The sequence below is a fragment of the Sphaerodactylus townsendi genome, linkage group LG14 (genome assembly GCF_021028975.2).
Source record: "Sphaerodactylus townsendi isolate TG3544 linkage group LG14, MPM_Stown_v2.3, whole genome shotgun sequence".
NCBI lineage: Eukaryota > Metazoa > Chordata > Lepidosauria > Squamata > Sphaerodactylidae > Sphaerodactylus > Sphaerodactylus townsendi.
Window position 1 is genome coordinate 21,016,126 of NC_059438.1, and position 24,771 is coordinate 21,040,896.

The 24,771-nt window shown below is 44.1% G+C and overlaps 1 protein-coding gene across 2 annotated transcripts in view; it reads right to left on the minus strand.

Moving 5' to 3' along the window:
* The window catches only part of RANBP10 (RAN binding protein 10), a 47,789-nt gene that overhangs the window by 12,614 nt on the left and 10,404 nt on the right, over positions 1-24,771 (minus strand). For both annotated transcript variants that reach the window (XM_048515615.1, XM_048515614.1), the window contains exons 4-6: positions 12,908-13,075; positions 5,326-5,348; positions 664-848 (exon numbers count right to left, since the gene is read on the minus strand). In XM_048515615.1, the coding sequence (XP_048371572.1) occupies positions 664-848; positions 5,326-5,348; positions 12,908-13,075 (376 nt within the window). The remainder of the gene's footprint in view (positions 1-663; positions 849-5,325; positions 5,349-12,907; positions 13,076-24,771) is intronic.

Consider the following 24,771-nt stretch of genomic DNA (forward strand, 5'->3'; position numbering starts at 1 on the left):
AACGGAAATGAGCATCGATGACCAATACGGATCCCTGGCAAGGCTGGAACATATTGCCAGGAAATATCCCCAGACTGATAACGCCACTGTGAGGGGTGCTTATCAGAGCTGCTCTTGGCTCTGTTTCCTGCAGTACGTATAAAGCTCCATCCTTTGTGGTGAACAAGGCATTATGCGAAGAGAGCAACAGTCCCAGTAACATTTACACAAAATGGAGAAGCTGCTATATTATTAACATTGGCTACCTTGCTGCCCCCAGAACTGCACTGGAGGGTGTGTGTGTGTGTGTGTGTGTGTGTGTGTGTGTGTGTGTGTGTGTGTGTGTGTGTGTGTGTGTGTGTGTGTGTGTGTGTGCGCACGACTGGCAAGCCTGCAGCGGAGTGGGGTGGCTCCCTTGAGGGGGCTTATCCCTGCAAGCCAGCTGAGGCAACCTTGCTGCCTAGTCTGGCGAGCTTGATGGGTTCTCCAGGCCAGATTTGGGAGGGGGGGGGGTTGCCTCAGCTGGCTCATGGGCCTGATAAGCTGTCTCAAGATAGCCACCCGACTCTGCTGCAGGTTTGTCAGTCCAGGCAACACCCCACCCCCTCCCCGGCCCCTCGGTGTAGTTTTGGGGCCAGCCAAGGCAGCCCTCCTGCCCTACCCAAGTAAGGAGATCCTTCTTACTTCTGCAACATGGCTTGCCATTCACCTAACCGGTCGCCTATGGGAAAACGCTTGATGGTGCCTTGAATCTTTGCTCGCCACTCCCGCATGTAATCTTCAATGTCGAACACGAAGGGCTGCTGCCCAAAGTTGGCGTCCACTATCTCTCCAGGCGTCTGAAGCCCCACGGTGGGATACAGATTGGCCTGCCGAAAAAGAAAAAGAAAAGAAACCCAACTCAAACCGAGTGGCAAGACTAAGGCAGAACATTTTCTCCAGAGCTCCGAGGTGTTAGCTTTCTTAGGGATTGCTTTAATGGAGTCTCTGTCGGACACACAAGATACACAGGAGAATGATCAGCTATAATGGACCCGGACTAGATTTTAATGCATCTTTTATCATTTCCATCCTGCTAAACACCCAGGTCAACATCAATCCTTGCCTGGGTAAAGAGAATACAGGTTTTCCCCACAGACTTGCCATCTTTCTAGAGACTGAGGGGAGTTCAACAGGTTATGTGTGCCAGATGTGCTTCCTGCCAACAGTCACACAACGTGTTTTTTATGATGTACAAAAACTGAAATGAAGTTCCCTATTTTCCCACAACCTTCAAGACTACCGTTATGATACTCAACATGTCTTGTGTGTTTTGTCTTGTTTTAAAGAAAGGACGACTGTATGGGATAGGCTTTTGAAAGCACCAAACTTGCAGAAAGGAAAGACAGCCTGAAAAGCAAGCTGATAAGAATCCAAAGGAAACCGCTTCCAGCTTCTTGACGGAGCAAGATGTCCCAGCCCAAACTGAACTGAAATCCGTAGCCACAGATAAGCCAAAGTCCATTAAAAAATAGCGGCAAAAATGAGAGAGGGGCTGCCCTTGCTTTTATGGGGTCTTAAGATAACCAAAGAGCTACTAGACCAACTTTCAATATATTAGTTTATCCAATTTCTTTTTTGAGAAATCATGCCAACCAACGAATAGTGTGACAGAAGACACTGAAGGGGGAAACAGCCAGAGCATGAACGTACCGCAAATAACTTAGTTTGAGAGTTGAAGGCTGTGCAGTTATCTAGAAAAAGACAGACCAGGCTTCTCCACTAAACCTAGAGCAAACCATTAACATTTTTGGAAACACAGAAATACTGTAACTGGAATCGGGATGCAAAAGTTAATGAGAAATCCAAATGCAATGGCAGAAAGAACAAGCAGATGGGGAACAGCTACGAAAACCTAGTCTCCAGAGCCTCCAAAGCAAATCCTGGTATCGACAGCTAAGGAAAAGTTCTGTGAGTTCTGTAATGAGTCTTGCAATTCTGTAACTGCTCTTGACCGTTTGCCCCAAAGGGGAGGGGGAGGAAATAGGGAAGGAATTGTTATTGGATGCTGGAAAGGGCCACTTGCATAGCCAAAGGATACCTTTCCCCAATAAGCAAACTGGACTGCAAATTCCACCACATTCACGAAGATTTTACCCCCACCCCACCCCCCAAAAAAGAAATACACACATGGGAAGTTTATTTCTTGGTTGTTAAATGGATGCCTGAAGAGTCAATCAAAGCAAGAAAATGCAAGCGAGGCAAGGAATTGGTGGTTTGGGGCAAGATTCCAGCAAGGTATGATATATCCTGCAACTGGAGACAGCTCAGCTATTACAGAGACAGCTGTTCTTTGTCTTCAGGACACCATTGTTCAAGAGGTCTGCATTTCCAAAGCGCCTGGGGCTGCCTTATACATTATCCAGAAAACTCATAGCTGACATGTCGGAAGGTTTGTTTACTGTAATGCATGGCAACGCCATCTGGGAGGCCATGATTACTGGAAAAATTTGCCATATGTTGGAAGTGTTCTTCATTTGTCTTGTTTACAACCTTGGAATTAATTTGGTTTTTTTAAAAAAAACCGCCGCCGCCCCTGTGAGAGAAGGCATGAGCACTTCCTGCTTTTGAAATGTTCTGTAAGCACTTGCAATGTTACCAAGGATTAAGGCCAGTTACATATATTCACATTTTTGACCGCATACCGATATCTTCCAGCATTATGTGTTGTAGGGTTGAACAGACTTAAAGTATCTGCAGCTGATGTGTTAATATTTATTGGGGTTTTAGTGATTTTAGGACTCATGGAGCCTATTATTTATTTATAATTTTATTCTATTTGTGCTCTATTTGTTAGTTTACTTTGTTGTTCACCACCCAGAGCCCCTTGGGGAAGGGCGGTATATATATGTAACAATCAATCAATCAATCAATCAATCAATCAATCAATCAATCAATCAATCAATCAATCAATCAATCAATCAATCAATCAATAACAGATCCATGGGTTGCAGCTTTCAGGTGGGTCATGGAGATCCTACATGTGCATTTAGCAGCCTTTCGGAAGGACCTACTGCTAGCGTGCATGCGTACAGAGCGCAAGGGTGTGCACTTCCCGATATCCTTTGCAGACATGGTCAGTTAGGCAAGTGGGAAGGAAATCTCCGGGGATGGAAGCCTGGGTTTGTTTCTCACTCTGCTGCCTGTTGCAGGGTGTGGCTTGTTTCTCCTGTCCCCTAACATTCCTGGTCTGATACGCCCAACAAATTGGCCTTCACACCAGGCCACAACTCTGGCTCTCGCCGTACCGTTTATTTAGGGTTATTTATATGTACTCTAACATTCTCTGGACAGAACCATGATCCAAGGTGGATAACAGCTAATACTGAAATCCAATTATCCTGAATCATTAACTGAACCCCAACAGAGATGGATTATTACAAGGGCCACATGCAATACTTTACCATCTGCCATTATGAAGGGTCGCTATTTTATCTATCCCTCTCCAGGATCAAGTTTGTCTACACTGCAAAAATCTAGTGGAGACTCCTGCTCACATTATACTTGACTGTCTGAGATATGTGGGTATCAGGAATATCTCTCCTTGGCTGACCCTAGACAAGTCTGTAAGAGACTCTGACAATTTTGTTGTGGGGCTTCTGTTAAATAATACAGACGTCTTGGGAAAAGTAGCAAAATTTCTCCTACAATTGACGGATCTCTGCAAGTAACGTCGAATGCTAGATACAGTGTCTCTGTGTTTCGATCTTACTCTTGCTTTGTACATTGCAAATGTCTGGTAACGTACTAGAGCCTATTTTATATGCTAATAACAGTTGTTGTTGCTGTTGTTGTTGTAGCTAACACTATACAAAAATGACTAAAATATTTAAGAGGCATGATGAAAACAAGTCAGAGCTCACGTGTATAACCTTGAGTCACGCTTCAAGCTCCCATAAACAGTTCCATTTTACAAGCTTGTCAGAAGGCCCGAAGGGGAAACACCTGCCTCATCCACTCCACAACAGCCTGGCAGCAACGGGGTCATATTCTTTAAAAAGAGGGGGACCTCAGGAGATCCAATAACTGCATCGGTTCACACTGAGTCAACAGCATGTGACTGTGACGTCACATTCTTGCAGCTGAGTGGCTCCCATGCTGCCCCTTCGGGGCTAAAGGGGAGTCCCAAGTAAGCTGGAAAAGGTCAAAAAACAACTTTGCTAGCATATAATTAACCACCCGAGATCTGCCTTTCTATAAACCAGGGTTGGATTACTTCCTAGAAAGTATAAAATATCAAACATTGATCTTTTTAAACGCCAAACTTCCATGTGGGCAGAAACAGTGCCATCTTCGCTGTTATCTTTGGAATCTGATTCTGGTTCCTTTTGCACCGCCTTTTAAAAAAATGTCCTTGGTGTACACATAAGGGGAGAGCTGTATTTTGATGCTGATGTACAAAACTGTATTTTGGTGCTGATGTACAAAATACATGCGAAAATACCCTCTGCTCACACCTGACATGTGTTGTGTCCAACCACAAAAAGTTACAAAACGAAGAACATTCCGAATACCACCCACAGGTGTCAAACTCGCGCCCCTCCAGATGTTAATGACTACAGTTCCCATCATCCCCTGCCCGCATCATGTAGGCAGGGGATGATGGGAACTGTAGTCCGTAACATCTGCAGGGTCACGAGTTTGACACCTATGAACGGTCTCCTAGAGTGGGCCAAGCAGCCATACATCTTTGCTCAGGAAAACCTGTGACTTCATTCACCGCGCTCACCAAGTTCTGCGGCTGGGCTGCATTCCAAGTAGCCAACCCACATGGCAAGAAACTGTCCAGATGGTTTATACAAATATGTATAGCTCCAATATAACTGAACAGCATCTGGAGATTCCTTCTTTGCTTGTTTTGCTAACCACAATATTTAACAGTGTATTCATTTAGAAGTTAATTTTTAGGTTTCTTGACACAGCCAAGGCAACAATAGCTGTGTGTGTGTATTCAGACAGAAGCCTTCTTGTTTTGTTCTTAAAAATCCAGACAGAACCCTGCAAAGCTGTTACAATGTAAAGCATCTTTGGGTGATTTCACTTTGTATGTTAATAATACACGTTCCCCTCCCTTGCTCCTGGCAAATAGCAGGAAAAACCTGATAAAAACTGGTAACTGGGAGCACCCTGCTGAAACTAGTTTCTCAGGAACTTGCCAATCCCAACGACAGTGAAAGTGCAGCCGTCAGGCACAGCCTAACTCTAATCCTTCCCAGATGGTGCGGTAAAGAAGCAACATCAGCACAAGCCATTTTCCCCATCCCTTTAATTTGCATCTTTTATTAAAATACTGAAAATTGTACTTACAGGGAGGTCTGTAAAGGCTATACCTGTGGGGGAAAAATATTAAAATTAAAAAAAAGGATATTTCCCCTCCATTTAATAAGGGAGGCTTATTACACATGCCACATCAATAACTGCCAGGAATACATTATTTCACAGTCAATGTACTTAAGAATAATGCGTACTCTTTTTTATATATACATATATTAATAGATAATTTCAAATTAAGTACAAATGTCATTTTAATAACCTGATTAGAGGAAGAGCCTTGAACTATTATAATACTGTTTTATATATAAGAAAAATCATATGCATCTATTCATTAATTCCTTTTTAAATTTAATCAGTGAGAAAGCAGCAAGAAATTACTAGACTGCTTAATGATGAATGACGACGGTTATTCTATTCAGAATACTGGCTGTTTATTTTACAAGATCATAAATGCAGATCCATTCAAATAATTTTTAAAATATATTATTCTTATTCTTATTGCTATTACTGTGAACTTTCTTTTCTTGTAACCTTTTGTTGATAAAAAATTTTTTTTTCAAATTGCCAGTCGGCCCCCAGTAGATATAACAGGTCAGTATTGATCAGGATCTCTCTCACACTCCCAAGTTTTCTGACATTGTGTCCATTAAGGCAACACCAGTTCTCAAGCTAGAATTCATGACTGATGAGGAAATGTATGTAAAAAGAAATTGAAATTGATTATGTTGCACTGGGCAAGGGCAAGCTGTCAGTATCAGTTTCAGACAGATTCCCAATATGCTTTCCCCCCTGACAGACATGCCAGAGCGAATGGATTTTGGGCTGACTGAATTTGAAGGATCTGCACTAGGAATCCTCCAGAAGGTCCTTGCAGTTTGCCCACACAGGAAATCAACAATGAAGTAAGGTGAATTTTAAAAATCCATCTCTTAATGACAAAAAAAAAGTCCCCCACATCCAGAAACTGATTTTCAGAACACCCTTCTCCTTTTAAACTAAAATTAAACATTGGTTGTTGTAAGTTTTCCGGGTTGTGTGGCCATGGTCTGGTGGTTTTTGCTCCTAACATTTCTCCCGCATCTATGGCCAGTATCTTACCATGACGTCTACATCTCACTGCAACATGCCTCTGAAGATACTGGGAATACGTGCAGGTGACAAGTTAGGAGCAAACCTACAACAGCCAGTTGAGTCCAGCCATGAAAGTCTTCAACAACACAAAATTAAAAGCACAATACAAAAGGCAATTGGTGCCAAAGGATTCCTGAACAGCTGTACTGACTGCTGTTAGGAGGCAGACTGAGGTGTAAGAGGAAGGCTCTTGCACAACTGAGAGAATGTTTCAAGGTGCCGTACGAACAAGCCAAATGCAGGTGGCAAAAAAAAAGTCAGTAGGCAGAGCTCCTGTCTTTCCCACACCTCTTGATCTTGCATGGAGAAAACATACAGGAAAACACACAGGAAAACCCAGGTGTGTCCAACATTCTGTATTCCAAACAAGGCTGGCTTATCCTAACCTACATGTGGTGGCAGGGCTTTGAAATGCTGGAATCAAGACCAAGAGTAACAGAGTCAAAAAGGGGAAAAAAGGGGGGACTTGGGGCTTGAGAATGAGTGCGAACAGTTCAGGGCAGGGAGGCATTTGACACATTTGTAGTAATTATGCAGCCACTGTGCCTGCAACAGCACCTGCCCATATTCAACCTCTTACTTTCACCTTGCTGTCCCTCTCTTGCTTGCAAGTAGGGATGAGGGCCTGCTCTTCCTCTCTGTTCCACGTTGTGCATATCAATAACATATAAGTTCACTAACGTGGTGTAGTGGTTAGGAGCAGGTGCACTCTAATACGGAGAACTGGGTTTGATTCCCCCCTCTGCCATTTGAGCTGTGGAGACTTATCTGGGGAACCAGATTAGGTTGCGCACTCCAACAGCCATTTGGGTGACCCTGGGCTAGTCACAGTTCTTCGGAGCTCTCTCAGCCCCACCCACCTCACAAGGTGCTTGTTGGGGTGGGGAAGGAGATTGTAAGCCCCTTTGAGTCTCCTTGCAGGAAAGAAAGGGGGAATATAAATCCAAACTCCTCCTCTTCTTCTAACATAATTTAACACCATTTTTCACACTGAAAGTTAAAGGACTGTTTCACACAGTACTTTAAAGATCCATTACCGAGTATGTCCCTTTGGGAAGGGTTGCTCAACATAGTGCTTGCAGAACCCTTTCCGGGCACCTGCCAAGTGTTTTCAGAGAGTGTGTGAGGCCAGATGGGGCTTTTATGCAGCCAGGCAGTTGACTGGCTATGCCAAAAAGTGGTTTGGCGGCAGCTGCCACCTTGGCACAGCGATCTTCACTGTATAAGTGAGATAAGTTGTGTCTATGTAAGGAAGTATTGTGAAACAATATGATCATTTTAAAAGGCATCTTGTTAAGCAGAGCGTCTGCCTGATATGATGAACAGTTATTATTAAAGCATGACCTCATTCCAAGATTTTGCAGTTGACTCCACCCCTCAAGCCAGCCATTTTGCAGTTGCACCCATCATCAGGAGCAGCAGTGGGATTCAAATAATTTAACAACTGGTTTCGGTGGTGGGATTGAAATAATGTAACAACTGGTTGTTTACAAGCACCACTTTAACAATCGGTTCTGCCGAAGTGGTGCGAACCTGCTGAATCCCACCACTGATCTGGCGTCAGAATGCCTAAGGGACGCTCAAAAAAGGTCGGGGACCTCTGGGTTAGAGGCTTGTCCATTTTGCTTTCTTTGCCAAGACACTCCAGTGAAATGACAGACAGCTCTGATGCTTATATTAAAAGATCCAAACACAGCAGTAACGTAAGGCAAAGTTTTGTGGAACTAAAAAACTTGGTGATTTTTTTTTCCACTGGCCTAATAAACAGTTCAACTGAAACTGACATCATACGATTTAAGTGACTTTAGAGACAGGCATACGACGCTCATTTCTAAAATGCATTTCCAAGATGTGGCTTCAAGATCTTGTGTGGATTCTGCACTATGCATGCAAAACACAACCCTACAGGATACTCTTGTCGCTCGCGTTATTCAAAGAAAACTATTAAATGCCCAGCAGTCTTTTGAGCAAGAGTCTTTACCCTTGAAGAGGGCTCCAAAGCATAATTAGGAATGTTGAGCCAGGCTGCTGCCGAAGCAAGATTTGCAAAGAACTTCTGCTTCAAAGAAAGCCTTTGTTGACAGTGTGGCACAGACCTCAACGGAGACAAAGACAGGGGCATGCGTGGTGTAGTGGTTAAGAGCAGGCGCACCCTAATCTGGAGAACCAGGTTCGATTCCCCACTCCCCCATATGAGTGGAAGAGACTTATCTGGTGAACTAGATTAGCTTGTGCACTCCAACACATGCCAGCTGGGTGACCTTAGGCTAGTCACAGTTCTTTGGAAATCTCTCAACCCCACTTACCTCACAGGGTGTTTGTTGTGAGGGGGGAAGGGAATGGAGTTTGTAAGCCCCTTTCAGTCTCCTTACAAGAGAGAAAGGGGGGATATAAATCCAACTCTTCTTCTTCCTTTCTTCCCAAGAAAGCCAGGCATTACCGCAGTCTCAAAGAATCAGTTGCGAAGACTGCTTGTGAGACTTTTCCATACCTTGTGAATGGCAGCTGTTGTGTGCAGTAGTCAACTTAACACAGACATTCAGTCTACATTCTGGGGCATGAATGCACTCCACCCACAACTACTCCCCCCCCCAAAGGAAAAGGTTCACAGCTTGAGGATGCCCTGAGAGCCATGTGGGCAGAAGGGTGTCGAAGTTTCAGTTGTGGCCTGCCGCGCCCTGAACCATCTGCAGACCTCCCTTGCCAAACGTGACCTGGCAACAATTATCCAAACGGTGGTTACCCTCCAGGTGAGATGACTACAACATGCTCTTGCTAAGGCTGCCTTTGAAAACGTCTTCCAAAAAAGGGCATAAAAAGACTAGGAGGAAGGCACCTTAAGGACCACCTAGTCCCACATGAACCTGCCAGAGCGACTAGTTCCTCAGAGATCTTAGCTTATGTGCTCTTCCACCTTCTAAAGTGAGGTGGGTGGCAGAGAAAGCCTGGGACATCTCTGCTGCTGTGCTTTGTCTCTGGAACATCCTCGGCCATTACTCTTCACCTGGCAACAAATCTGTCAATGATTCAGTGCCAGGCCAAAATTTAAAAAAAGAACTCAGGTATTTGCTTTAAAAAAACGTAATTCCTATTATTTTACTTGAACAGGTTATACAGAATGAAGAAGCCACAATAAAGAGGTTACCTAACTGTAGGTAATACTTGTGGATTATTTTCCCCTACTCTGACACTTCTGTCTGTCTTTACAGCTAATACCTACTACCTCACCAGTAAGACAGAAAAGAGAAGACACAGCATTGCCCTCTAAAGGTACAGATACTACACTTATCCTTGTGCTAACAAAATTCGCATGGAAGCATATGGTCATCAACTACACCTATGAATTTGGGGAATTTTGCCCCCAAACATCCTTTTTAATAGGTTTAATAATATTTGGGGGAAAAATTCAGGCTTCAGATACTTTCTGCTGTTGGGGGATGCTACTATTGCATCCCAAGCTGGAGAACAATTACACCCTTGCTGAAAAAGGTCCCACGTGACAGAATTATTCACTCCGGATTTCCGTCCCTGTTTCTGCAGCTTTAAATAACAGATTGTTTGATGTTCTCTACATTATTTTAGAGAGATCATTTTTAAGGGATTCACGATATTTGAAAAGGCAAACGATGTTTTGACAGTGACTGATTGTGAGTCCCCACTGCGCCTCTGGAGTCAAAGACTCCGAGAACTGTTGTTCTGATCTATTGGTCAATATAACGTGGTACAAGCCACTGCTTATACCACTAACTTCATAGGCAGGACCAGCTGGCGTCCAACATGCCGGTATCCAATAAGAAGAGTTCTAGGAGCCCGTCGGGGATAGGACGGTATAGAAGAGCCCCTCAGGGATAGGGCGGTATAGAAAACTAACTAACTAACTAACTAACTAACTAACTAACTAACTAACTAACTAACTAACTAACTAACTAACTAACTAACTAACTAACTAACTAACTAGATAGATAGATAGATAGATAGATAGATAGATAGATAGATAGATAGATAGATAGATAGATAGATAGATAGATAGATAGATAGATAGATAGATAGATAGATAGATAGATAGATAGATAGATAGATAGATAGATAGGATGAATGAGCCAGCAAAAATGACAAAGCTTATATTATGCCACACATTGTCATTGGAATTCTTTTTTTATCCTGACTTCATCTACACAAGGACAAGAATATATGGAATGTGTTCACATTACTAGAAGATGCTTTGCGCTATTTCTTCCCTTCTTGCCGGCACAGCCCTCTGCACTTAGCCCTAATTGGGGCTTGCACGAGGAGCTGTCTGTCTCTGGTGACACAGTTATTCTATAGGCATTTAGAAAGCTGTCACCAAAACAGGAGCATATGAGGACAGATTGCTTCTAGTTTTAGCCAGGGACAGCAGCTTTAACACGTACAGGACTAGCAAGTACTGCAGGGCTGGAGAGGACAGGCAGTATACAAGGAGCAGCGGGGCCTAAAAAAAAGATACTAGCACTAATGTTGCCGCACCAAAGCACTTGATCAAGGAACAGACAATGTCTACATAATCTTTCTTCCCCCCTCAACAGGAGGAAGGAGGAAAAATCCACCCCTTTTTCAAAGAAGAAATTCAACAGCTTAAGAAGAAGAAGAGTTTGGATTTATACCCCACCTTTCTCTCCTGTAAGGAGACTCAAGGTGGTTTACAAATTCCTTTCCCTTCCTCTCCCCACAACAGACATGTTGTGAAGTAGGTAAGGTTGAGAGAGTTCCGAAGAACTGTGACTAGTCCAAAGTCACCCAGGAGGAATGCAGGAGTGCAGAAACATATCTGGTTCACCAGATAAGCCTCCGCCACTCAGTGGAGGAGTTGGGAATCAAACCCAATTCTCCAGTTTAGAATCTACCTGTTCTTATTCACTTCATAACCAGAAATCAGAATTTCCCAAATATCTGACTCTACCTTCTACTGAATCAAACCTTTGGTTCATCAAGGCCAGCACTGTCTACTCCAGGGGCCTGCAATTGGCCATGGTGGCAGGGGCTGGTGGGAATTGTAGTCCATGAACATCTGGAGAGCCGCAGGTTGCAGACCCCTGGCCTACTCAGATGGGCAGTGGCTCTCCAGCATTTCAAGTAGAGGCCTTTCACATCACCTATGGTTGAACTTGGGATATTCTGCAAGCCAAGCCAAGCCAAACAGAAGCTATTCTACACTGAGCCACAGCCCCTCCCCAAATCTCCAGCAGCACCTAGAATTAGCACTAGAAGGGAATACAATTCAGAACACAAGAACGGAGCACATCAGGAACATCTGGTTAACATCTGCTGACATGCTAGCAGCAGACAAAGCCCACCAGAGTTTTTACTGCAGAACCAGCTTCTCTGTACTGTAACTGGAGTTGTACTGGATGCAGAATTGAGTGACGATCCTTCAAGAAAGACCTCAGGTCTTACAAGGAAGAAACTCTCTGGTCACAGCTGCTCAAGGTTCTGAAACTATGATGGGGGATGAGAGGTGATAAGGGGTTTTGTAGTGGTGAGACTCCCAGACATTGCTTTCTTGCCTATGGCTAATCCTTCCCCAGTTGATATCCCCCCAAACAGCAATCAGGATGCGATTTACACTTACATGCTCCACATCTACTGTGCACAAAATTTCAACTTGCACTTCTGGAATGTCAAAATAAGCTCAATTTTGTGTCAGTGCAAGATGCAGTATGTCTAACTGGATGTTTTGAGACTACTTTCAAAGGAACAAGAGAGCACCACATTTTAGAGAGTTCACAAAGAATACCTGAAGCTATTCCAGCAGCCAGGATTGCCACAGTGGATCCCATCATGTTCTTACTCAATAGAAGAAACATCTATCAAATCTTTGTGCCAGTAGACACACTGCAAGGATGTTCCTTGCTGTTGTATTCAATGCATCTGATTCGTCAGACATAGTGCTTGGACTAACCACTAAAAGACTGAGCTTCAAATTCCTTGGTAAGAATGTTTATTAAAGATTCTTTTCCGACCTCCATCTTTAAATACGTCTCCAGTAATGGCCTCACAGTCTGCTTGAGAGTACGGCAATAAAAATATTTTGTCCTGAACTTTTCACCCAAATTGGAACAGTGAGACGAGGGGGTGCCCTTTCCTTTACTATGTCCCATGGATCCTAATAATCAGTAGCAGTTCAATGGAATTTTCTGTTGTTTTCTGCTCTATGTGACCCGGCAGGTGGGGAGGGAGAGGACTCTTGGTAGCTAGGGAAGATGATATGATAGTGAGGAGAATGGTTAAGCAGTACCTAGATACAGATTTAATTAATGCCACTAGTTGCAACCTATTAGTATTAGCACAAATAATATGGTGGGTATCCCTGTAGGTTTTCAGTGTTTCCCTAGAGGTCTCAGCTCTCGAGTACAAATTAGAATGTGAACTAGAAAGGTGAATAGTCACCTGTTTTCTAATTAAAACAAACAAATATGATCGAGCCAAACACCTGCTGGTTGCCTACCTAAGCTGTGTCCGTTCTTTGTGTAGAAGCAGGTGTTGTTGATGAGGTTCACGCAACAGCCAATCACATCTCCAGTAGTGAACGTCGGGCCGTAGGGCTGGCCTGTCCCTGAAGAGCAGAAGGAGTATCCATCGTCACCGTGGTAGCCATAGGAATGTTTATCCCAACCTGGGGATGAAAAATGTAGGGAAGGCAGATTATAAAAGTGGCAGGGGCCATGACAGGAACAAGCAGGAACATGGGAAGCTCGGTCTATCAGGAAATACAACCACATACACTGAGAAATTGTGACATCCCTATCAGAAGTAAGGATGTAACAAGCAGACCTGTCATTAGTACTTATCACAGAATTATTGGGAAGAAATGTTGCTGAAATGCAGATTGATAAGATTTCATGAACTCTCCTCTGCCAAATCCAACACAATATTCTGAAGCATATTCTGAAGCTGGGGCCTTATGTTGTCGAATGTGGCCTTTAATGTCTTTTTGCTGCTGGAAGTTTTAATTAGTCTTTTGACTGTGTTATTCGTTAACACCTCCCTTTTACTGGCCCTTTAATGTCGTTCTCTGCTGCTGCAGAAGGATTTTGCTAAATGTTTTCGTGATGGTCTATTATACCGATTTAATTGCTATCCAAAGTTCCCTTGGGAGCTATATAGTTGATAGAATGGGATATAAAATTTTAAATAAAGCAAGAACGTTTCTTTCCGAAATTACTGAACACACATGATTTCATATTCCAGAGGGATAGCCGTGTTTACTCTGCTGTCGCAGAAAACAAACAAAAGCGTGGGGTAGCTTAAAATACTTACAGATTTATCACAGCATAAGCTGTTGTGAACTAGCAAACGCTACACTAAAATTTGTCCGTCTTTTAGGTGCCACAAGGCTCCTGCTTATTTTTGACATGATTTATTTTTGACACGATACCCTGGCTATCTCCCCTGTGGGGGCCCAAAGCACTAAGATTGTTCTCATCTCCTCCATTGTATCCCCACAACAACCCTGTCAGGTAGGTTGGGCTGAGAGTGTGTGACTGGCCTCAGGTTATCCAACAGGGTGAGCATTCCAACAAGGTCTCCCAGATCCTAATTTGTAGGGGACCTCATGGCTACTGATACTTTATTTACAGTTTCTTATAATTCCAAGTTACCTTGAGGTTTTACTCAAAAATAATGGATTATGACTACATTTCTAACTTCAGTATCAAAGTTGAGGTATTATTTATTTTTTCCCCCCACATGCTAGGAACATACTGCCTTGGATATCAATTTTCTACCTGTTTCCACTCATTGAAGTCTAACTCATTGTTTAAAATAATGAAACCCTCAAATTTTAAAGGTACATATAAGAAGGAGCATGCCACAGAACCAAACCCTGTTATTGTAATACATGAAATGGCACCATTGGGGGAGATGGTTAATTGTTTTTTAGTTGTAGATATGATCTCAAATATTGAACAAGGATAGCTGCCCAAAGATATAAACTGTGCAGAAATTCTATATAGTGCAACTGAATGTCCAAACGCCCTGTGGCTTGGTATTTTCTACAGGGACGACGTGAGCAAGTGCCATCATTTACTGCGGAAGTCAAAGTCAAACATTACAGATTATGGTAAGAGAAAAACAACACGGTGTTCTAGGTTAGAGGCATTACCCATCAGCAAAGTGAAATTGTAGAGTGCAAACTCTATGTCTAGCTAATCAGCATTTCATAGCAGGAATCCAGTTCTGATGTGGAAGATCATGAGGCAAAAACATCTCTGATGTGTGTTTGCGCAATTCCAGAGAGGCAGCTGTGTCTGAAATTACGTGCTCCATGCATACTGAGCAGGTTGAACACTGATACAATCACAGCATTAGTTCTAAGAACACCGACCAGACACTGTATGTACTGCAGAGGGATTCCTTCTCTGCAGTGGAAGAAATGCTGATTTTTGGGGAAAGTGTTTAATTTTTAAAAAGGATTACAGAATACGAGGGTTTCTGTTGAGCAACCACTGCTTTGCAATTAATTCCCTCTCGTTCTGCTTCTTTACAGAGCTCGGATAATAGGCATTATTTACTTAAGAACCCATTGCAGCTAATTTTGCTTTCCTTGCGCAATGGATTTTCCCCAGTTGTCAGGACAGAGATCTTCAGCAAAACCTCTCCCTTCTTCCCCACAGCCATCTTCAAGTGCGTTCCCTTTGTGTCTTCTCCCAATAGAATCGTCTTCCTAATACACATCCCCCTTTTATGTCTCTTGGGGGTATTTTCTTCCCTTTGGCAAAGCGTGTGAACAGAGTGGAAGAGAGCAAAGCAAAGAGTGCAGACTGTTCCCTTGAGATAAGAGCATCCTGGCAGCACTAAAAAACGTCCTCAAATGACCCAGTCTTAGGTAAGCATGCCCAATTCTGTTGGCAGCCAGAATGGCTCAAGAGCGCAGGGCATCACCAGATACAGCAGGGTTTTCCAGATACATCACGGGGGGCTCAGACAAGAACTGCGTATGTAGATGTATAACAATTCTCACAGTCATCAGTCCATCCAGATATCATTACCATTGTTTTAAATCACAGCTTCACATACACTACAGAACTGAGTGCAGAAATTATGATTTTTCAAAAAAATATTTTCGAGGGCTTTCCCAGCCGGAATCACTAGGGTGTTGTGGATTTTCCGGGTTGTATGGCCGTGCTCCGGCAGCATTTTCCCCTGACGTTTCCCCTGCATCTGTGGCTAGCATCTTCAAAGGATCCTCTGAAGATGCCAGCCACAGATGCAGGCAAAATGTCAGGAGAAAATGCTACTGGAACACGGCCATACAACCCGGAAAACTCACAACACCCTATTTTTAAAAAAAACTAGAAAGAGGCACATATTCCTTGTGTTTATTCCACAAATACTGCACTGCCCAAAGTATGGCTGACAAAACAAGCAAAATAATTCCTTGGCATCAACCCTAATTTTAATTACACATTTCTCTGTCAAGAACTGAGATAAAGAGATATGCAGGTACCTGTGGGGTGCAAAGCAGGGATGTTTCCCAGAGCCCACTCAACCTGCTTGCTGTGGGATACATGGCAGACGCAAGACTTCTATTGAAATCTGACTATCTCGGCAGAATAAAAATCGAAACCAATGACATACTAACTGCTACTACGGAATGCACCTGAATTTCCCCAATCTCTCAGCCATGGGAGCAAGGCACAGGGAAGGCTGTATACTTCTTCCAAGTCTCTTGCCTCTTCATCAGTTTTTCCACCCACCTTCCAATGGTTGCCATCGTGAGAATTCGAAACAAGGTCTTGAACCTAATGTGCAAACATTGTTCAGAGGCAACACTGCAGGTGGGAAGGAAAGGAGCATGAAAATCCTGCGGTTCGCTTTGATTCCCTTAACCACAGCGAAAGAGTAGAGAGGAATGATGTTTGCACTGCCTTTGGCCCTGCAGGAAAACTGAGCTAGCCATTAGCCCTTCTCAAATGGGCAGAACAGCAAGTGGAGTTACCCTCATGTAGCACTTATACCAGTGAGGGGATGACACTGACGTGCATCTTTCTTGCTTTTCTGGAAGGTGGGCAGGTTGACTGGGAAGACGAGCCAATCGTGAGCCTTTCCCAGTGATTCCCGTGCTCTTTCAGAGCAGCCCGCTGCCAGCAACAGCCAAGAATAAGCCCCGTTCACCCAGCAGAAAAGCTGCAGGGTCCTTCATGAAAGCCCATCTTTCAGCAGTTGGGGAGAAGGCCTCTTTGTCTAAATAGAAGAGCCTTGTAGCAACAGAACAAGCTCTTGTGTGGCTTCCAGGAGCCTCACGCTCAGCCACATACTGCAGACACATTCTCCCTCCCTCCCTCCATCTTAATGTAAACCACAGAGATTCCAGTCAAGGAAGTATTGAAGTGTCATGTTACACAAACCATAGTCAAGTCATCACAGACTAAATATACTCAGCCGTTCCACAGGCTTGCACAGGCTGGCGGAGCAGGATCCAACCCTGGGAGGAAAGCTACCAAAATAACCCACGGCATGTTCAGGACAAAGAGTCCCAGCGACTGGGAGCCAAAGCATCTGAACACTGCCCCCATGTTCCCGGGGCAAAAGCATGACCACTGAATTCCTTCCGAGGAGTTAATTTCAAGTTGCCTATTATTATGGGGCACGCAATAGGGTTCCCTGATTCTACTGCCATTGAGGAAAAAATATGTGTCCCCCCTAGTCATCTTGAGGGGGCAGTATACCAAGGACAGAATGTAGCTGTTTTTTATTTGCATTTTTAAATGTCATTAAAATGTTTATACCGGGGTGTCCAACTCTGGCGCCTCAGATGTTCATACTACGATTCCCATGGACTACGATTCCCAACAGTCCCTGCCAGAATGGCCAATTGGGAATTGCAGTCCATCAGGGACTGATGGGAATCGTAGTCCATGAACATCTGGGGCGCCAGAGTTGGACACCCCTGGTTTATACCCTGCAGATGCAGGCGAAATGTCAGGAGAAAATGCTACTAGAACATGACCATACAGCTCAGAAAACCCACAATGCTCCAGTTTCTACCCTGGTTCAAGGCAGCTTGCAATGATAGTTGAACAGCTCAAATTCAGACCGGAACAACAGACCCCCAAACCTCTCCCTCCTCCCCTTGAGATTCCCACCCCCTCAAACGTCCCAGCAAACAGGCAAGCTTTGCAGTGCCTCTTGAAGATCTCCAAGGGCGGGGGCTCCCTCCCATTTTTTCAGAGAGCAGGAGGACCAATGGGGAAGGCCTGGACCAGACAGGCCACCCTAAGTGGTGGGACAGCCAAGCGAGGGCTGCCTAAAGACCATATTCAGCACACAAGGACATTGTCTGTCACCTGAAGATAATATTTCCTTGGCTCCTCTCTTGCTGAACTCTAATGATGGCCAAAGCCAACTAAAAACAATGCCAAACCACATGACAGTTTAAGCCTCACCTTCTGACTACTGTATTTTGATTTGTCAGGCTATCCCAAATACTGACAGACAGCGTGGTATAGTGTTTAAGAGCAGCAGGACTCTAATTTAGAGAACCAGGTTCAGTTCCTCACTCCTCCACATGAAGCCTGTGGGGTGACCTTGGTCAGTTAGTCCTCTCAGAACTCTCTCAGCCCACATGGAACCAGGCAGCGGCGAACCACCTCTCTCGACTTGAAATCCCTCCGGGTTGCCTGGAGCCGGCTGTGATTTGACGGCGCTTTGCACACACACACACCTCTCCAATACTACCAACATCTTTATCTGGGATGACTCAGGGCTCCTTCCACCTAAACAACTCTTCCGTACTCATTCAGAACCAAGAAGGAACAGAGTGACCTACTTCATCCTTCACAGCCACAAGCTTGTAATCATCTAATTTGAGAACAATGAACAACATCTGATGTTTGCAACAATAACTTTTGGAGTGAACACCCATGTGACGTCTCAGCAATGGAATCTCCGGTATTTTTCGGGATTTTAAGTCACTACGCCCTGAGGGAAGGGCTCCTGAAACACCCCAATACAACAAGGTCCTCTAGATCTTTTTTAATCCACTCACATTTTCACCTTGGGTTAAGGACCAGGAGAGTAAGGAACAGGAAATATAATCTGATGGGTGAAAAGAAATCACAGTAACTCTGTGGTGATATAAAGCAAGAAGGCTTTCCTCACAGTTTATAAGTGAGATTCAACAAGGAATCTTTTTAAACCAGCAAATCAGTCCAGAAAGAAGGGCAGCTGTAGGTTCAGGAGACGCTGAGAAGGGCCTTAAATGGTTTCAAGTTCCCCATAACCTCCAACTGCAGAAGTGTTTCCAATTCAGTTGAGGTTCTGCTATATGAATCACAGCCAGACTTTGCAAATTTGCCAGCAGCTGATGTTTATAAATGACATCTAGTGTAAAACAGAAAATGCGGATGCCAGCTGGCATATATATCTGCAAGACACTTCAGAGCAAGATTTTAAATTACACCTAATTCTTTCGTTAAAAAAATCTAAAATGCCAGTATTCCTTTGCTTGGAAAGAATTTTAGTGTTAAAATGCTCTTGTTTACCTCAGCTCTCAGCTGGGGAACTCAATATGTAGCTTAGATGTGGAAACGATACAACCTTTACAAAAGGCCAAGTGAAGTCAGTCCTCCTGCGGATCTGGCCAAGGTAGATAAAAACACTAACCCAAATTTAACACCGAAATATTTAACAGAACATTAATGTTTAGACAGTTTCCTTCTACACCCAGTTAGGGGTATTCTCGTGTGTTACATTGTCTTTTGTATGTGTGTTGGTTATACTGAGTGTGGCAGAGTCTCCTTCTTTGGAGATTTTTAAAGGGAGGCTGGTTGGCCATCTGTCCGGAATGCTTTGATTATGTGTTCCTGGATTGCAGGGGGCTGGACTTGATGGCCCTTGGGGTCTCTTCCAACTCTATGATTCTACTGTTAGTTCACATATACTCTTCACTTCATTAAATAGCACTTTGCCCTTTACTTGAAGTAGTTTTTGAATCAGTGCCACTAGGATACAGTGATTTGTTTTTGAAGCTGTGCTTACACTGTACTCTACCTGTTGGATTTTCTACAGCTATCTAGGCAGGTATTTGGAGTAGGAAATAACCAACAAACACTACAGCAGATACCAGGCCAAAATTGTTTGCTCTTTCCTGGTAAGGAACAATACTAAACTGAGGCAATTTTAAACCACTTACGTGGAAAGTAGGACACCCACAGTATCATTTATCCACCTCTGTTGCACAATGAAGGCAGACATATTTGCTAATAGCTAACAGCTCTGTCATCAGACAGCCGAAGTGGCACAACAGATAGAAGGCTGGACGGGATTCAAATTCTAGATAAGCCCTGAATCTCACCCTCTGGATCAAGTCCTAGTTGTAGCCATACGAGGGGAATTCGACAACTGGTGGCTAAAATAGGTTGATAACCCTCCAAATACACTGCCCTGAGAAGGTGGAGAAAAGAGTGGGTTGGAGAATACAAATGTGACAGGTACTATTAAAAAGCGAAAGAGGAAGGCCACAGAATCCACTACCTGATTCTGCTAGAACTGAGTTTTTTAGAGCAGGCCTGGACAACATATCATCCAAACAGAATGCAACCGCTACATATGACTCCACGCCAGGGATCTCAATAAACCTACAATCTGAGGCTGCAAAAGCAGACAGAGAAAGGTCAAACACCTGGAAAGCCACAATGCATGGACCAGTGTCTTGTGGTCAACTTGATGTGGCTCAGCTGGCAGGGCATCTGTTTGGCATGCCAAAGGTTCCAAGTTCAATCCCTGGCATATACAGTTTTTTAAAAGTATCAAGTGACATATACGATATATGAAAGACCTCTTCTAGGATGTTGTGGGTTTTCCAGGTTATATGGCCGTACTCCAGTAGTATCTTCTCCTGATGTTTTGTCTGCCTCTGTGGCTGGCATCTTCGGAGGATCTGTATCCGTAGTTTTTCCAATCTCCAGGTGTCTCGGAACAATTTCTCCCCACAGAGATGTTCAATGTATTGTCAAAAGCTTTCACAGCCGGAATCACTAGGATGTTGTGGGTTTTCCGGGCTGTATGGCCATGTTCCAGTAGTATTTTCTCCTGACAATTCATCTTCACAGGGTTAGGGTTAGGCGAAACGTCAGGAGAAAACACTACTGGAATACAGCCATACAACCTGGAAAACCCACAATATCCTACTGATTCTAGCCATGAAAGCTTTTGACAATACAAAGACTTCTTCCTTACCCTGGGCAACCACTGCCAGTCTGAGCAGACAATACTAACCTATAGAGGCCACTGGTTTGATTGAGTGTAAAGCAGCTTCGTGTGTATTTCAAGTGTAGGCCCCAGCTTGAAAAACCCAGACAGTTGTGCTTTCAAACACCTTTAGCTCACAGCTAATTATGACGTTTGATTATCTTAATTGTAAGCCGCCTGGAGCAGGATGCACATACGTTTTGTAAACAAGCAATTTCAGCTCGGAGTCTTTACTAAGTAAGGCTCTGTGTACATCACATGGGTTCAGGTAAGCGGGGGAAAAGACTATCCTCCCTTCTTGAAGCTGCTCCTCAGGGTGGTGTAGTGGTTAAGAGCAGGTGCACTCTAATCCGGGGAACCAGGTTTGATTCCCCGCTCTGCCACTTGAGCTGTGGAGGCTCATCTGATGAACCAGGTTAGCTTGTGCACTCCAACACATGCCAGCTGGTGACCTCGGGCTAGTCACAGTTCTTCAGAGCTCTCTCAGCCCCACCCACCTCATAGAGTATTTGTTGTGGGGGGAGGGGGAGGGAAAGGAGATTGTAAGCGCCTTTGAGTCTCCTTACAGGAAAGGGGGGATATATATCCAAACTCTTCTTCTTCTTCTTTTGCTCACAGCTAATTGTGCTGTTTTATTATCTTAATTGCAAGCCACCTAGAGCTGGTCTCTGGACAGGATGCACATACAGTTTGTAAACAAGCAATTTCAGCTCTGAAACTTTACTAAGTAAGGCTCTACATACATCACATGGGTCCAGGTCAGCGGGGGAAATTACTATCCTCTGTTTTTGAAGTTGCTCCTCATGCGCCAACATTAAAAAAAAACCCACTCTTAAGCATGCTCCAGGAACAGTAATAATTTTGTGCAAGGTTTCACAATTACAGTTCAACATCTGGCATTTGAAATGATCCCCTGTAAGGATGTTTTTGCTGGAAAGGCCTGACTGTCCCAGCTGTGAGGCCATATAAAAGGACACTCATGGAAGCTGTAGAATAGTTGAATTTCTAGCAACTAGTTACAAAAGGGCTGAATGGCCATCGGATGCTTAAAGCCCTATGTTTAGCATGAATCACATGGGCACTTCCTAATAATGCTCACAGATGCTGCCTGACACTGCTGTTTGCATGTGACCTTGCCATCAAATAAAAATGCCAAGCCTGTGCTCAGTTCTAGGCTGAGCAAGAAACAGCCAACGCCAACGCATTAATCAGTCCCCTCCGGCAGTTAAAAAAGATGAGCCACCTACTCAAACAGCAGATTCCAGGATTAACTCAAAACCTATGGATATAAAAAGCAGCCAAAGTCAGGCATTGGATGAAGACCAAGAAAAAGCTATCCAGTAACACTTTAAACTGCTGCCCAGGGATAGGCAGCTCACGGTCTTAGAGTTCAGTCTACTCTCCTGCATAGTCCTCCCCCGCCCCTCCACTACCTCTCCCTGCCAAGATCTCTAGCCTATCTTTAACCCATCTTCTCCGATGTGAGCAGCAACAGAAGTCTGGAGATTTTCTCCTTGTCGTTTATCTCCATCGAGCATTGAGCCAAAACAGATTGTATATGCAAACTTCCTCATCGCAGCTCAATGAGAATCTCCCTCCTGCAGGTCTGCCTGCAATGAAGAGGTCTAAATGCATCTGTTTACCAAGGCAGCCGTGGCATTTCCGTGCCATTGGGTTGGACCCTGAGGATCGAATCCACTAGCGAAGGTGCTTTCTGCTAGAGGAAAGCCCTTCTGACAGCCAAATGGACCCGAGGGATCCAACCCACTCAGATGTGCGTTCCAATCCACATCCTGCTGAAGCGATGAATTTGGCTGTGTGCCCAAATTCCATGATGTTCCACTGCCCTAAACTACTTTCAGTTGAATGAGCATTTGGATGGGGACCCTAATTTTTAAAAAATAAAGTATTAATCTGTGTTATGCGTTCTATCCTGTCCCTGATGCCTGTTCACTACTGATGGAGGAGGAGTTTGGATTTATACTCCATCTTTCTCTCCTGTAAAGAGACCTTGAGGTGGCTTACAAGCTTCTTTCCCTTCCTCTCCCCACCACAGACACCTTGTGAGGCAGGTGGGGCTGAGAGAGCTCCGAAGAACTGTGACTAGCCCAAGGTCACACAGCAGGAATACAGGATTTGGGAAATGCATTTGGTACACCACATAAGCCTCCGCCACTCAGGTGGAGGAGTGGGGAATCAAACCCGGTTCTCCAGTTTAGAATCCACCTGCTCTTAAACACTACACCACGCTGGCTCAGTTTAGTACCTTTTCTTAAAAGGTTGCCAAAAACCTGCCCTCACACGACCCTCACAAAAGCAGATAAGAGGGATGCATGCAGAGAGGGGAAGGGGAGAGAGAGAGAGAAAGACCTGGAAAATTAAATGGTAAGGGCTTCTTCATGAGCGCTCCCCATCTATCCCAAAATATCCCAAAAAGTACAGCAGTCTCTCAACCATTCATATGACACAGCTAAACAACTCTCTCACTGAGCAAAAGTATATTATACAGAGAAGACTCAGGCAACCAATTTTTTGCCGTATAATATCGACGGGAGGGTGTTGAAGCATGTTGCTCTGTGAAGGATTTAAAAACAAAATAAAAACCCTGCTGGAGTAATAAGTCTATTTGGGCGTTACTGAACAACCCATCTGAAATACTAGTTCTTCTGTATGAACTGACATGTGAAATTGAGACCTGCATAATACTGACACTTACCGGTATCTATTCAAACATGTCATAATTGTCATGTTCAACTGCAGCGATCATTCTGACAGTACCACCTCTATGCAAAGTCCACTGTGGCAAGGATTTGCAAAGGAGGAAAGCATATCTTAGGAATTCCACAGTACCACCTTAAGAGATTTGCTTTCCTGTGAGGAAAAGCTGAACAGTTTGAAACTTCTCGGTTTAGAAAAACAGTGACTAATGGGGGAACGCAATAGAGGTTTATAATATTATGCACGGCATAGAAAAAATGAATAGAAAGACCTTTTTCTCCTACACTCATACCACTAGAATCACTCCCATACTACTAGAATTCAAGGGCACTCAACGAAGTTGACAGCAATACATTTAGAACAGACAGGACAGCATTTACTCCACAATTTAGTTACTAGTTGAGTTCACTGCCAGGGGACATAGCGATAGCCAAAAAGAACAGAACCTTCAGGAGGAAATCAGTCATTGCTGGACCTCTCCTCCATGCATCTGCCTGTCACCCATGATGAGTCAAGGCAGTTTCCATATTTAGAGAAAGTAAACCTTTGAAACCCAGTGCCAGGAGGCAACATCGGGGAAGACCTTGTCCTCCGTGCCCTGTATGTTGGCCCTCCAAGGCAACTGATTTGGCTGCTGCGTGAAACAGGATACTGGACTAGATGACCCTTCGTTGGATCCAGCAGGGCTTCTGTTAGGTATTTTTGGATACAAAGAAAAACAATTCCATACGAGTCTAGAGAGAACCCAGAGAACATCCGTCTAACTTCAAACACGGAGGCAGGCTTTTTCACAACACTACCATGAATGCCTAACAATTAACCTACAGCAGCCTAGTGAGCCACAGATGCACAGCAAGTAACTCACAATCAGAAGAGACAGGCGACGGGTGGGTGGGTGGCAGCACATGGCATACTCATCCCCCCACCATGGCTGAGTTTGACCAGAACCCGCTGCTCGCCACTAATCTTAACACAGGGACAAAATTAACTCGACAGCTTTAACAATTCTTTAACAATAGTTTCAACATGTCCAGAAACCAACAAGAAATTAATTTTCACATAAAGCAAAAGGTAACAAAAGGCTGCCAGGATGCCCACCCCACCCATCTTTCACAAGGAAACATTTCGTAGCACAAGGAAACTACAAAGCGGCTGCCGGTCCACCTGAGAAGCCACGATGCAGAAATGTGAAGACAAGATGGACAAATAAGGGAGGACAAAAGCAAGGATGCTTAAAATGCGGTGCCAGAAGAGGACAAGAAACAGGCTGAAGCTGGTGGTCATGCTCTGTGCTACCCTATTTTTGGACAAGGGTTTGAAAGTCATGAGTGTACTATTAACAGGCCATGAAACCCAGATCTAGCCAAGGGGGGAGGAAAAGTCTCAACCATGAAGTCCCCA